We start from the raw sequence: 14,784 nt of genomic DNA, 5'->3' as shown, positions 1-14,784 counted from the left end.
GGTGGACCATAAAGAAGGCTGAGCGCTGAAGAATTGATGTTTTTGAACTGTGGTGCTGGAGAAGACTGTTGAGAGTCTCTTGGACAGCAAGGAGATCAAACCAATCAGTCCTAAAGGAAATCAACCCTGAATATTTATTGGAAGGATTGATGCTGAAATTGAAGCTCCAATACTTTGGCCACCTGATGTGAAGAGCCAACTCATTGGAAAAGACTCTGATGCTGGGAAAGATTGAAGGCAAAGGGAAAAGGGGGCGGCAGAGGATGATATAGTTAGATGGCATCACCAACTCAATGGACATGAATCTGAACAAACTCTGGGAAATAGTGAAGGACAGGGAAGCCTGGTGCTGCAGTCCATGGGGTCACACAGAGTTGGACATCACTTAGTGACTGAACAATGGCAACTGTAAAAAACAGCAACATTTTAAAAAGTAATTTTATGGTTAAGCGTGAAATTGTTTTTCCATTACTGAAACTAAAAACTAATACATACATAAATACATACATACAACAAAGAAATAGAAATGTAAATGAATATGAAGACATAAAGCCAGGCAATGGGACATTTGACATACAGAAATGATAAAATTTACTGAAAACCTTTCATTATTTAGATGTTCAGCTATGTAATTATCTAGTCTTTAATTTGAAAAGGAGTCTGTCTAGGGCAAATTATAGTTGTCAAATTACATTGTAATGATTTCATCAAGTCAGACTATGACACAGTATTTTTCAGAATGTGGTAATTATCAGTACTCAAGAACTGTGGACATTTTTTTCCTTTGTGTTTTTTTGCAGAAATCTGTTTGTCTGTAGTCTGAGGGCATTTTGAAAAGCACAACATGAAAAATTAAATAGTTAAAACTTTTCAATTATTTAGGGTACTCGGTGTTTGGAGCTTGTTGAGAAACATTGTGGTTTGGCTTGGTTTCATTTTGTTTACCATTAAGAGGAGGCTAAAAGCATTGATTGTCCCTCATCAAGCTGGTGACCCAGGGGAATGTCCAGAACAATTAGGGAACTTTCCTGAAAACTTCTATCTTCATATGCTATGAGAAACATTACAAAGGCTATGTCCAAACATTCCTTTATTTCAACCATCCTCAAAGCGCTTAAAGCCACTCCAGGCTGGGTTAGTCAACTTCGCTGCAGTAGCAGATGACCCCATAAATCCCAGCGGTTTGCAAATATTTCTCTCTCTCGGCCACGTTACATGGCAAGCGATGGGTCAGGTGCTATGACCCACTATGGCAGCTTCTTATCCCCAGACGCAAACCAAAGGAGCAGCACCACTTGGAACATCTGCTCAGTAGCAGAGGGAAGGAGAACTGCCTTAAAAGATATGATGCCTGTTCAAATTTCTGTTCAAAGGCAACCCGTGTCTTGTCTCCTCACGTTCCACTGAGCAAGCTACGTGGCCAAGCCTCACACTGACGAGGAAGGGAAGTTACTCCTCCAACAGGAAGTCCCTACAGGTTGCGTTAGGAAGGGGTGGATGTATGGTCTTTCTATAAGAAAAGGGATGGACGACTCATTGAAAATTAAAATCTAGTCTCTACAGGTGGAAGAGGAGAGGGGCTCAAATTACTGAAGAAAGAGCATGGGATTAGATCAAAACTGGAGTGATTAGAATGGGAAAATTTACAGATTTTAAATTATCTTTCTGGAGCTGAACACAGTGGTGCTCTATGGACTTTAAGGCTGGATCGTCCAAATTAAATTATGATTCATGCATTATCTTTGCAATATAATTTTATTGAGGTGAAGTACTACTTTTATCAGTATACCCTTGGTCTCCTTTCTAATATCATTTGCTTTAAGAAGTACAAACTAAAGTCCATATTAGTGCAGGGAGAGTTAGAAATACCTGAGATGAGAAGGCAGTCATAAAAATCATCTTGTTGAAAAAGAAAAAAGCAGTGTATCTGCAGCTTCCTTTGGTGAATAATAACTTAGCGGCTACCCAAACAAAAACTAAGGATTCCCTGGTTTCTAACTTTAAAAAAGCTGAATATTCAGTTGCCAAAACAGTGATTTTCAGAAACATCATTAAATGGGCTGTTCAGGAGAAAAATAAAAATAAAAACTTTCCCTTCCTACTTAGTCTCTTAAAATGAACACTTCCAGAGATGCAGTTTTTAGTATAAGCATTGGTCCTAAGTGGAATGAGTATACTAACAGTTGAGAGGACACTGAAGTTTTCAAGCAAGAATCTCCGAGGAGGACTTACCCTCACACACTCTGAGGGCAGGGGTCTCTTCCTCTAACTGAGGTAGAAACCAAGGCACATAACATTTCAATGACAGTGCTTTCCTAAGTTCGCCAGCTCATTAGTGCCTAATCAAATATCCAAACAGTTGAGGCAAAAAGACAGTGATGCTGAACTAGTCATCAACCATCTAATATGAATGATGACTTATGCCCTGAGATCTGGTTGTGAAAGGCCAGGGGTATGGGAAGACAAGTGAGCACCATGAAGAGGAAAAAAGAAGTAGAAAAGAGGAAGCTGAGCTGAGGAAACACTAACCAGCCCTGGCCTTATGTTTAATGAGTTCAATCACAAAAAATTGTTAGAATAAATCACGGGGGAAAATGAGCCACTTTCAGGAATTTATTAATGAAAATAGGCATAAATAAGAGATACCCTAGCGTGCTGCAGTCCGTGAGGTCTCAAAGTGTCAAATACCACAGAGATATTTGCTTTTTTTTTGCTGAGAAAGACAATTAAACTCCAGATGGTCTGCAGAAATGTTTGCTATTGATGTACTTTGAGTTTATGGCCAGTAATGAGAATACTGAGAAAGTCTATTGACACATATTTACTCCTTTTCTCATCAGCCTTGAAATCAGGGCCCTAGAGGGCAGTGACAAGCAGTTCACTCTTCCTGGTTAAATTCAGAAATGCTAGTTTGTTCTAGAGAAAAAGTTTGCATCAGTGCTGTATCTCTATCTTACTGCTATATCCGTTTTTCTTTTTTCTTCATAAAGTGTAAGGAGACCCAATGATTTATTCTTAAATAAACACTTATTGTGGAGAAGGCAATGGCACCCCACTTCAGTACTCTTGCCTGGAAAATCCCACGGACAGAGGAGCCTGGTAGGCTGCAGTCCATGGGGTCACTAAGAGTCGGACACGACTGCGCGACTTCACTTTCACTTTTCACTTTCATGCATTGGAGAAGGAAATGGCAACCCACTCCAGTGTTCTTGCCTGGAGAATCCCAGGGGTGGGGGAGCCTGGTGGGCTGCTGTCTCTGGGGTCTCAAAGAGTCGGACACAACTGAAGCGACTTAGCAGCAGCAGCAGCAGCAAACACTTATTGAACACCTATTATGAACTAAGCATTGTTCTAGGTGTTGGAGGCTCCGTAGGAAAAAATGAATTTACATTGTAGCATGGTTGGCAGATACTGTTAAAAATAAAATGTACAATATGATGGCAGGTAATACTAAACATTTTTTTTGAAAAATAACATAGTAAGATGATCAGATCAGATCAGTGGCTCAGTCATGTCTGACTCTTTGTGACCCCATGAATCGCAGCACGCCAGGCCTCCCTGTCCATCACCAACTCCCGGAGTTCACTCAGACTCACGTCCATCAAGTCAGTGATGCCATCCAGCCATCTCATCCTCTGTTGTCCCCTTCTCCTCCTGCCCCCAATCCCTCCCAGCATCAGAGTCTTTTCCAGTGAGTCATCCCTTCGCATGAGGTGGCCAGAGTACTGGAGTTTCAGCTTTAGCATCAGTCCTTCCAAAGAAATCCCAGGGCTGATCTCCTTCAGAATGGACTGGTTGGATCTCCTTGCAGTCCAAGGGACTCTCGAGAGTCTTCTCCAACACCACAGTTCAAAAGCATCAATTCTTTGGCACTCAGCTTTCTTTAGAGTCCAACTCTCACATCCATACATGACTACCGGACAAGCCATAGCTTTGACTAGATGGACCTTTGTTGGCAAAGTAATGTTTCTGCTTTTTAATATGCTATCTAGGTTGGTCATAACTTTCCTTCCAAGGAGTAAGCGTCTTTTAATTTCATGGCTGCAGTCACCATCTGTAGTGATTTTGGAGCCCAGAAAAATAAAGTCTGACACTGTTTCCACTGTTTCCCCATCTATTTCTCATGAAGTGGTGGGACCAGATGCCACGATCTTAGTTTTCTGAATGTTGAGCGTTAAGCCAACTTTTTCACTCTCCACTTTCACTTTCATCAAGAGGCTTTTGAGTTCCTCTTCACTTTCTGCCATAAGGGTGGTGTCATCTGCATATCTGAGGTTATTGATATTTCTCCCGGCAATCTTGATTCCAGTTTGTGTTTCTTCCAGCCCAGCATTTCTCATGATGTACTCTGCATATAAGTTAAATAAGCAGGGTGACAATATACAGCCTTGACCAACTCCTTTTCCTATTTGGAACCAGTCTGTTGTTCCATGTCCAGTTCTGACCTGCATACAAATTTCTCAAGAGGCAGATCAGGTGGTCTGGTATTCCAATCTCTTTCAGAATTTTCCAAAGTTTATTGTGATCCACACAGTCTATTGTGATCCACACAGTCAAAGGCTTTGGCATAGTCAATAAAGCAGAAATAGATGTTTTTCTGGAACTCTCTTGCTTTTTCGATGATCCAGTGGATGTTGGCAATTTGATCTCTGGTTCCTCTGCCTTTTCTAAAACCAGCTTGAACATCAGGAAGTTCACAGTTCACATATTGCTGAAAGGGGTACAGATACCATTTAGGAGAAGGAAGATATGCCCTGACAGTTTATCAGAGCTGACTAGCAAATTGTTAGAAATTTTACTGCTGCTGCTGCCAAGTTGCTTCAGTCGTGTCCGACTCTCCGCGACCCCACAGACGGCAGCCCACCAGGCTCCCCTGTCCCCGAGATTCTCCAGGCAAGAACACTAGAGCGGGTTGCCATTTCCTTCTCCAATGCAGGAAAGTGAAAAGTGAAAGTGAAGTCGCTCAGTGGTGTCTGACTCTTAGCGACCCCATGGACTACAGCCTACCAGGCTCCTCCATCCATGGAACTTACTAGCCAGATATTAGACACTGCCATCATTAAAATTTAAATGTTACAAACTTCCAAGTAAATACATAATAATAAAAATGTAATAAATACTCAAAACTCACCATTTTCTATTGATTTTACTACGTGTTGCTACTATTTATGTTCTTTAAGTTATTTATATGTATTCTATCTGTGCATTGGAAACATTACATGGCATGCAACTTTGCATCTCCTCCTAGCTGTTTGTTCAGTGACATCATGTTGGTAGCAGGGAAACAGCCAAAGTGGATGTCTTTACACCACAGAAATTGACAAACACTGTTAACACAAATCAGGGCTTTTTATCCCAGAGAGCTAGATGTGAAACATTTACCAGCTCTTTACAGAAGAGAGACTTTCTAATGAGGGGATAATTAAGCAGAAGCCTAAGTTACACGTGGATATTTGGCACTGGGATATCTGGGGGAGGGCAATGCAGGCAGAGGCTTCAGACCAGATCTTGCTTGACCTGTTTTCAAGGATCAGCACAGAGAAAAGCCTGAGAAAGTGAGTGAGAAAAGTGGCAGGAAATCAGGGCAGGACGATAGATGAAGTAGAACTCTGAGGCTCTGGTAAAGATATAGATTTAATTCTAAGTACATTATGAAGCCATGAGAAGACTGAAAACAAGAGAAGGATAGGATCTGATTTTTATTACAAGGGGTCCCTTGCTCTACTGTATGGGGGAGAATTCTATATTTCACCTGAGCTCAGAATTACTCCTTGCTTGTTAGAGATACAGCAGACTCATTGATATTTGCAACCACCCTAACATTTAATCACAGACAAAACTGAATGTGTGGTAGTGCCCATGAGGGTTCATCCCTATCCAATTTTTTTCTCCTTCCTGGGCACACAGATTGTCTATACCTCCCAGTACTCTGGCAGTTCAGTGGGTTCACATGATGAGTTCTAGCTAATAAAATATGAGTAGGAGTGATACACACCCCATTCTCAAGGAGAAGCATTTAAGAGCCGTGAGTGACCCCCACACTCTTCGTGGTGATGGCAGAGGCCACATCGTGGGATGCAGGAGCCGAAAGATGGAAACAGTCTGATCCCCAGGTGACTGTGTAGAGTATAGGATCCTCTCACTCACCCCGAGCATGAACATGAGCAAGAACACAAAGCTTTGTTTCACCAAATACTGAAGTTCAGGGATTAAGTTACTACTTCAGCCTAGCCTAGGCTGTCCTGAATAATACAGAATGTCATGCTGTAGAAACTCTCAATGATAATAGCTAACATTTATTGAGGGCTTACTCCATGCCAGGCACACCATTTATATGTATTTCCTCATATAAGTCCCACACTATTAGAGATGTACACTATGATTGCATCTTTTTCAGAAATAAGGACACTGAGTCCAAGAAAGTTTAAGTGACTTGCTCGGGGCCCTCAGAGAACAAAGGATGGAACCTAGAGGGCCAGTCCTAACTCTGGAACTTCCCTTTTCTACTGAGGAAAGAACAGTCTCCTGTTCTTTTCTTCATTCATTTCTTCATCCTTTTATTGGGCATTTACAGTGCTAGACTCTGGGTAGCATAGCATAGCATGGGTACTCAGTTGTGTCCAATTCTTTGTGACCCTATGGGATTTTTCCAGCAAGAATACTAGAGTGGGTTGCCATTTCCTCCTCCAGGGGACCTTCCCAACCCAGGGATCTAACCCATGTCTCCTGTTTCTCTTGCATTGTAAGCAGATTCTTTACCACTGAACCACCAGAGAATCTGCTAGGCTCTGGGTAGGCAAAGATAAATAAAACACCATTCCTATCTTCAAGGAGATTAGTGAAGAAGAGACCACAAAGTGAAAATTATAATGTGATGAATTTATAAGCAATACAAGAGACAGAGAAACATGCTAACAGAGATGGAGATACAATCAGCAAAATCTAGACTGTGGAAAGCTCTATAGGACAAACAATCCAGTTCCTTCAACAAATAAATTACAAGGAAAGTTAGTCAGAACCTATAGATTAAAGAAGATCTATAAGTCTGAAGACTTTTGAGAGTCACTTGGACTGCAAGGAAATCAAACCAGTCAATCCTAAAGGAAATCAACCCAGAATATTCATTGGAACGACTGATGCTGAAGCTGAAACTTCAATACTTTGGCCACCTGATGTGAAGAATTGACTCAATGGAAAAGACCCTGATGCTGGGATAGATTGAAGGTGGGAGGAGAAGGGGACAACAGAGGATGAGATGGTTGGATGGCATCACTGACTTGATGGACATGAGTTTGAGTAAGCTCTGGGAGTTGGTGATGGACAGGGAGGCCTAGCATGCTGCAGTCCATGGGGTCACAAAGAGTCAGACACGACTGAGTGACTGAACTGAACTGAAGGGCTTACTAACTTTAACTATACAATTTTTAGGTGAGATAATGATTTGTGGTTATTTTTAAGGTATCCTTATCTTCTATAGACACACACTAAAAAATTATAGAATAATATGATGTCTGAAATATTCTTCAAAATATGCAGGAAGGAGAAGTGGGTACATGAAACAAGATTGGCATGGATAATCATAGTTGACCTAGGTATTTACTTTGGGGATAATTTTAATAAACATTTAAAACTTCCCAAAATCAAAAGTTTTAGAATAACTGTTCTTGGGCTGGATATAAATGAATTGGTGGAATCACTGACAAGGTGTCTGGGAAAACTGGGAAGGTTTCCCAGGAAAATGGGATCTCCACATGTGAAACACTTCTCAGGTGACAAGAGAGCATGCACAAACAAATTAAACAAGGGAGCACGCACAAACAAATTAAGTTATTTTGAACATCACCTAATGTATCAGTGACAGAAATGATTAATATTTGTTTTACATCAGGAGCCAGCTGCTGTCACATGGAAACAAGTTACCAGAGTTTACGAGCTTCCTTCTATGGACATGTGGAGAAATGGGCTGAGTGGAGCTGGAGATTGAACACCGGATTAGAAAATCAAGAGACCAGGCAGGAGAATCTTGGCTCTGTCTCAGAGAGGGACTTGGAAACTTTGTCTCTATTCCCTCATCTATAAAACGAGGTCCAAATTGATCCCAAAGAGCTGTTTCTGCTCCAACATTCTAGTATTCTACATGGGCTTCCACAGACATGAAATGTTAATTTGGGGATCATGTATGAGAATCTACTGCTTCAGGTCATGGTAGCATCATTGTCAGAACCAAAAGGACCTCCAGTGCAGGCATCTTAGTTACAGGAGACCCTCAGAAAGTCTCCTGGGTGTAGGGATCCCCTAACATAAATGCAGAGGACTTTTTCTGCTTTGCATGGGAAGCAGAAGGGAGTAACAGAGCAAGCCAATCATGCGTTGTTTTCTGCACAGAACCTGAGATCTTGGTGCTCTTCACAATTAAGGGACGAGGATTTATTTACAACTTGGAAATTTCCCTGTGAAAAGTTCCCCTAGGGTTAAAGAATTTTACTTGCTTTCTTTGCTTGCATATTGAGCACTGAGATACCTGCCCCTTGGTGTCCCAAACGGAAGTTAAAATAGTTCAGACAGGATGTCTCCATGGACCCATAACTTCTATACTGATTAATATAATGAGAAGCATCAAAATATCCTGTGGCCACCAGATTCCTTACGTCTTTTGAACTGTAGCAGAGATTCAGTGACCACCACCCTCATCATGGAGGTTGTGATTGGACCCCTGAGGCCCAGGACCACCCCCTCCCTCTCTCCCCTACCCCTTCCCTACCCTGGCAGAAGGCTAGAAGCTACACAGTTCCACCTGGGAGACCTCTGGTATTTGACAGGGAAAGAAGGGCACGTGAGACATGTCTCGAAAGGGAATGTTGCCTGCCATTCCAGTAAATAACAAATGTTGCCCAGCATCAAGCCATTAGGCACTATATCCCACTAAGCACCCCGAAGTACTCTCTGAGGGGAATTCAGAATGGAGAAAAACAGGAAATCCTCTGTGCTTTGAATACTGGTTCAGATGTGTATCTAAGGAATAATGTCAATGAGCTTAGACTTTTGCATCTTCCCATACAAGCACTAAAATCATTAGGTTGAGATGTCTGCTTTTTATGATTAGCAGTAATCTTTTGATGTCCAACTACATGGTTTTTTTCCCAGCAGAAAACTCCTACATATCTTGACTCCCCCCTCACCTCTTCAGAGGAGGTCCTCAGAGCTATCTGAAAGGACGTCTCCTGGGCTGCAGGCCTCAGTAATGTCCCTGAGCCAAGTTCAACTCACAACTTTTAGGTTGTGTGTTTTTCTTACGTTGACACCTGTCTGGTCTCAGACTCTGCGTCACACAGTTTTGGTCCTAGCATGTTGAAAAGAAGCTTGGTCTGGTGCAGAGAAAGAAGACAGCCTGAGAGTGGCTGACCCATGACAACCTGCCAGGTGGGGAGACAGAGGCTGCCTCTCTTCCTTCTCATCTACCTCCCTGTGTCCAGTTTCTTGGGACTTTCAGCTGGAAGGAGCACCGCACTTACAGGGTCTCTATCCAAAAAGTATTTTCCCGGTTGCCTCCCTCAATATCAACTGCGTCCTTCCCTCCTGTCCCCTGGTGCATGTATCCTAAGTCGATTTTCATATTGTCCAACTCTTTGCTACCCTCTGGGTGGTAAGCTGCCAGGCTGCTCAGTCCATGGAATTTTCCAGGCAAGAAAACTGGAGTGAGTTGCCATGCCTTCCTGCAGGGGATCTTCCCAACCCAGGGATCAAACCTGTGTCTCTTACATCTTCTGCATTGGCAGGTAGGTTCTTTACCTGCCACCTGGGAAACCCTCACAAGCCTCAAGTACTGAGGGAAGCTTTCCTGACCTAACGTGAACCCTCATGGAATCTCCTTGCTTTCCTTCCAGCCTTCTCATCAGTTTATAATTACTTATTAACTGATATGATTGGTGTAATTAATTACAAACTTATCAACTGATATATAACTGGTGTAATTATATGATCATATTGTTGCCAGTGAACTTGAGGTTCTTTCTCCATCACAAGAGAATTTGGAGACAAAGCATAGAGGTTAAGAAAGTAAAATGAGAGTTTATTTAAGCAAGGATTTGCTCTCAGAGGGAGACTGGGCGGGCAGGTGAAGAGCTGCTGCCCTGGATTTCTTTGGCAAGCTGGTTAAGAGGGGGATACAAACAAAGGGGCCAAGTATTCACCAGGGAAGGAGGAGTTTGCTGTTGTCTTCCCTGATTTTTACCCCTGCTCATTCTTCTGAGGAGAGATTTTTGTCCTTATTTAACTTAGATCAGTGTCATGGCATCAGTGTATGATGAGTACTTCTTATTTGTAAGGCTGATCAAAAAACTAAGATCATGGCATCCAGTCCCATCATTTCATGGCAAATAGATAGGGAAACAATGGAAACAGTGACAGACTTTATTTTCTTGGGTTCCAAAATCACTGCAGATGGTGACTGCAGTCAGGAAATTAAAAGATACTTGCTCCTTGGAAGGAAAGCTATGACAAACCTAGACAGCATGTTAAAATAGCAGAGACATCACTTTGCCAACAAAGGTCCATCTAGTCAAAGCTATGGTTTTTCCAGTAATCATGTGCGGATGTGACAGTTGGCCCATAAAGAAGGCTGAGCACCGAAGAATTGATGCTTTCAAATTGTGGTGTTGAAGAAAACTCTTGAGTGTCCCTTGGACAGCAAGGAGATCAAACTGGTCAGTCCTAAAGGAAATCAGTCCTGAATATTCATTGGAAGGACTAATGCTGAAACTGAAACTCCAATATTTTGGCCACCTGATGAGTAGAGCCGATTCATAAGACCCTGACATTGGGAAGGATTGAAGGCAGGAGGAGAAGGGGATGACAGAGGATGAGATGGTTGGATGGCATCATCAACTCAATGGACCTGAGTTTGAGCAAGCTCTAGGAGACAGTGAAGGACAGGGAAGCCTGGCAAGCTGCAATCTATGGGGTCTCAAAGAGTGAGACATGACTTACGGACTGAACAACAGCAACACTACAGACTGAACAACAGCAACAATCTAATGAGAGCAAAATGAGCAAAAGGTGTTAAATTTGGATGCCGGAAATGACCATCTTTCCCCACCTTTCTTTGTCTGCCACTCAGACCCTTATAGGCCTCCCTGGTGGCTCAGCAGTAAATAATCCACCTATAATGCAGGAGACAGAAGAGACTCAGTTTCCATCCCTGGATCAGGAAGACCCCTGGGTTGGGACGATCCCCTGGAGAGGCCATGGGAACTCACTCCAGTATTCTTGCCAGGAAAATCCCATGAACAGAAAAGCCTGGTGGACTACAGTCCATGGGGTCTTGAAAAGAGCTGAATGCGGCTGAGCACGCACTCATTCAGATCCTTTTCACCCAATTTCTTGTGGTCTGAAAGTTCTGGTTTCCCTTTGTCTGCCTATGGATTCCTGTTGTTTACAAGATGCGCGATTTCCGTGATTTCCTGACACCTGCCCCCTGCCCCCACTTCTCCAATACCTGCCTGCTGTGACAGTATGATTATATGATATATTTCTCATTACACTTAGCTAGCTATCATAGATCCTGGATATATATTGTTTTCTTTTTAAAATTGAAATTGAATAAATAAATAAATACAAAAAAGAAAGAGAGTACACAGAAAATGCACAATTTATAGGTGCAGCCCAGGGAACTATTACCAGCTACTGAGCTCGCTTGATACACAGTTGCATGAGATTTGATGAACCTGTATTGTGTTTATTATAACCTCAGCCAAGATACAAAACAATTCTATCACTCCACAAATTCCCTTGTGCCCTTTGTAAACAACTGCTCTCCCTACCCCCAATTCTTGGACACGATTGATCTGTTTCCTTTCGTTATATTTTTACCTATTTTAGAATTTCATATATGAGGAATAAGCCAATATTGGGGGTGGGGAGCCCTTCATTCAACATAATGTTTGTGAGCCGTATCTATAATGTGTACAATATTTCTTTTTCCCTGCTGTATGAATAGACCATACTTTGCCTATATCATTGAATGAATATACTACAATGTATTTATCTATTGTATTGTTGATGGACATTTGGGAGCCATTACGAATAATGACGTTAGAGACATTCTTGCATATACATTTTCATGCTCACTGCATGCATCTCCTTTATGGGTTGGTTGGTTGGTTTAGTCACTAAGTCATGTGGGACTCTTGGGACCCCATGGACTGTAGCCTGACAGGTTCCTCTGCCCATGGGATTCTCCAGGCAAGAATGCTGGAGTGAGTTGCCATTTTCTTCTCCACCTTTATGGGTTAGTGGTCCTAAGATCATGAAGATAACTCATTAGTTTCAAGAAATTTCATTGTACATTTCACACTTAGATCTACAACTAATCTGGAATGCATATTTATATGAGATGTGATGTGAGGGAGGGGCTCAAGTTTCTTTTTTCTTCTTCCTCCATAGATATCCAATTGACCTAGCACCATTAACTGAAAATACCAATCTTTCCCCGTGCTCTGCAGCGCCACCTCTGAAATAAATGAACTGTGGCTTAGTGGTAAAGAATTTGCCTACCAATGCAGGAGACTCAGAAGACATGGGTTGGATCTCTGGGTCGGGAAGATAACCCTAGAGGAACCGGCAACCCACTCCAGTCTTCTTGACTGAAAAGTCCCATGGAGAGAGAAGCTTGGCGGGCCATAGTCCATGGAGTCGCAGAGTCCGACACGACTGAGCACAAACACACACACACACGTCCACACGGGTAGACTTGTTTCTGGACTCTCCATTCTGTCTCACCATCTATCTATCTTAATCGTCCCACCTAATCTTCAAGATTTTTCTCGGTTATTCTTGACCCTCAGAATTTCTGCATAATTTTTAGGCTCCTCTCTGGGTTTACCGGTGCTCGGATCCCGGCTCCCGACCCGGTGCCTGGAGCTCAGTAGGACCTGAATGAATGGCTGAAGTGTGAAGTGAAGCGAAGTGACTCAGTCGTGTCCGACTCTTTGCGATCCCACGGACAGTAGCCTACCAGGCTCTGCTGTCCATGGGATTTTCCAGGCAAGAATACTGAAGTGGGCTGCCATTTCTTTCGCCAGGGGATCTTCCCAACCCAGGGATCGAACCGGGTCTCCTGCATTGCAGACAGACACTTTACTGTCTGAGCCACCAGAAATAGGAGTAACCTCTTGAGCTTTCGGCAGCCCCACCTCCATCCCCACACTTCTATCCCGCTGCCCCGCCTCCCTCTCCCCGGCCCAGGCGCGCGGGCACACCGCCAGGAGGCGTGCTCTTAGGCCGAGCGAGTCATTTTCCTCCGGGACGCTGGTGGCTCCCGAGCCTCTGTCCCCGCCCTGTCCCCGCCCCTCCCCGCCCCGCCGGAAGGAAGGTCTCGCCACCTCCTGAACTTGGTGGTGGCAGCGCGGTTGGAGGTGGCGGCGTTGGCGGCGGCAGCTGCGACGGGGGCTCCGGGAGGCGGCGACGCAGGCATGGACTCCCGGCTGGACCAGGAGACGGCCCAGTGGCTGAGATGGGACAAGGTGAGGGGGTCCCTTGGGGCCGCGAGCGACCCGGGGAGGTGCGGGATCCCCTTTCCTGTGGTGAGTGAAAGTGCTTCCTTCCCTCACCGCCCACCCCGCAAGGCCGAGCGGGTCCTGCCAGAAGGATAAGGGGCGGCCGCCAGGCCTCGTCTGTGTGGCTGGTTTGTGGCCCATTCCAAGTAGGCCCGGAAAGGTTGTTCCGCAACCAGACCTGCGGTCCGGCGAGCCAGGAGTAGGGGAGCGAGCCGGGCTCCGGGGACCTCCTCTGATAGAGGCGACCGCGGGTTCCTGCCACTCTGCCCGCGGGGCCCGCCCTCTGCAGTCGGCGGTGCATCCCCCAGCGACCCAAAATGGTTCCCGCTGTCCCTCAGGCTCCTGGGGACTTGGCAGAGCGGCATTCCCAGGCGCTTGGTTGCCAGTATAGGTGCTTTCCGTTGGGCCCGCTTGGCTTCTGGCGTTTTTCTCAGGTCTCTGACTTTGCTGGGAAGAAGATGGGGAGCCCCTTGGACACAGCACCCCAGCTTTTCACTCTCTGAGGTGTTGGAGCAGGGACTCAGCTCCAGACACCATTCCCAGTCTCCTTTCTAACCTGGGTTACTCACTTCCTATTTGTTCTGTCTCTTGCACCTGTTTGCATTCCTAGACATTTCCTCTGGCTCTCTTCTGCTAAACTTGTTTCTCCTGTTTCAGGTCTGAATTTAAATGTGGCTTATGTAGAGAGGCCTTCCCTGGCTCCCAAGGGTGAATTATTTCTTTCTAATACTCTCCTTAAACATACTGTTCTTTTCCCTCATACCCCTTACAGAGATTGGCCAAAAACAAAAAACACTTGCTTGTGGGTTTATTTACCAATGTCTGTCTCCAGGGCTGATTTCAAAGACAAGAGATTCACTGGGTTGCACAGAACCTGTTCTCCTCGGAGGGCCCAGCACTTGGTTTAATATTCTGTCCCACTTTAAAATTTTTAAAAATATTTTTAACAAGGACCTTTTTTGTTTTGCAGGCCCCAGCAAATCACATAGCAGGTGCTGCCCACTTCTTCACTAACTTGCATGGTCCATAAGCCTGCACAGTGGTAGAGGCCTGGGATATTGAGTCAGTGAGGACTTCCCCTTCACCCTCCCGCCCCTGCCCAGGAAATGCCAGTACAGACTGTTTCTGGATGCTATGGGCAACTCCTTTTTCTTATAATTCTTTGGAGGAGGGAAAAGCCCCCATTTCTGATAACTCAGTAACTGGCAGTGAGTAGAAATGTTTTAAAGTC

At 44.2% G+C, this 14,784-nt stretch overlaps 1 protein-coding gene across 3 annotated transcripts in view; it reads left to right on the top strand.

The window, feature by feature from the left end:
• The first annotated feature begins 13,384 nt into the window (after nucleotides 1-13,384).
• The window catches only part of PGM2 (phosphoglucomutase 2), a 46,277-nt gene continuing 44,877 nt past the window's right edge, over nucleotides 13,385-14,784 (top strand). For all 3 annotated transcript variants that reach the window (XM_086406165.1, XM_086406166.1, XM_086406163.1), the window contains exon 1: nucleotides 13,385-13,520. In XM_086406165.1, the coding sequence (XP_086262291.1) occupies nucleotides 13,470-13,520 (51 nt within the window). In that variant the 5' untranslated portion in view covers nucleotides 13,385-13,469. The remainder of the gene's footprint in view (nucleotides 13,521-14,784) is intronic.

Source organism: Bos grunniens, chromosome 6 (genome assembly GCF_055505025.1).
Source record: "Bos grunniens cultivar Pamir isolate PY7600 chromosome 6, Bosgru_T2T1.0, whole genome shotgun sequence".
In the NCBI taxonomy this organism is placed as follows: Eukaryota; Metazoa; Chordata; class Mammalia; order Artiodactyla; family Bovidae; genus Bos; species Bos grunniens.
This window is presented reverse-complemented; position numbering and strand designations above follow the sequence as displayed.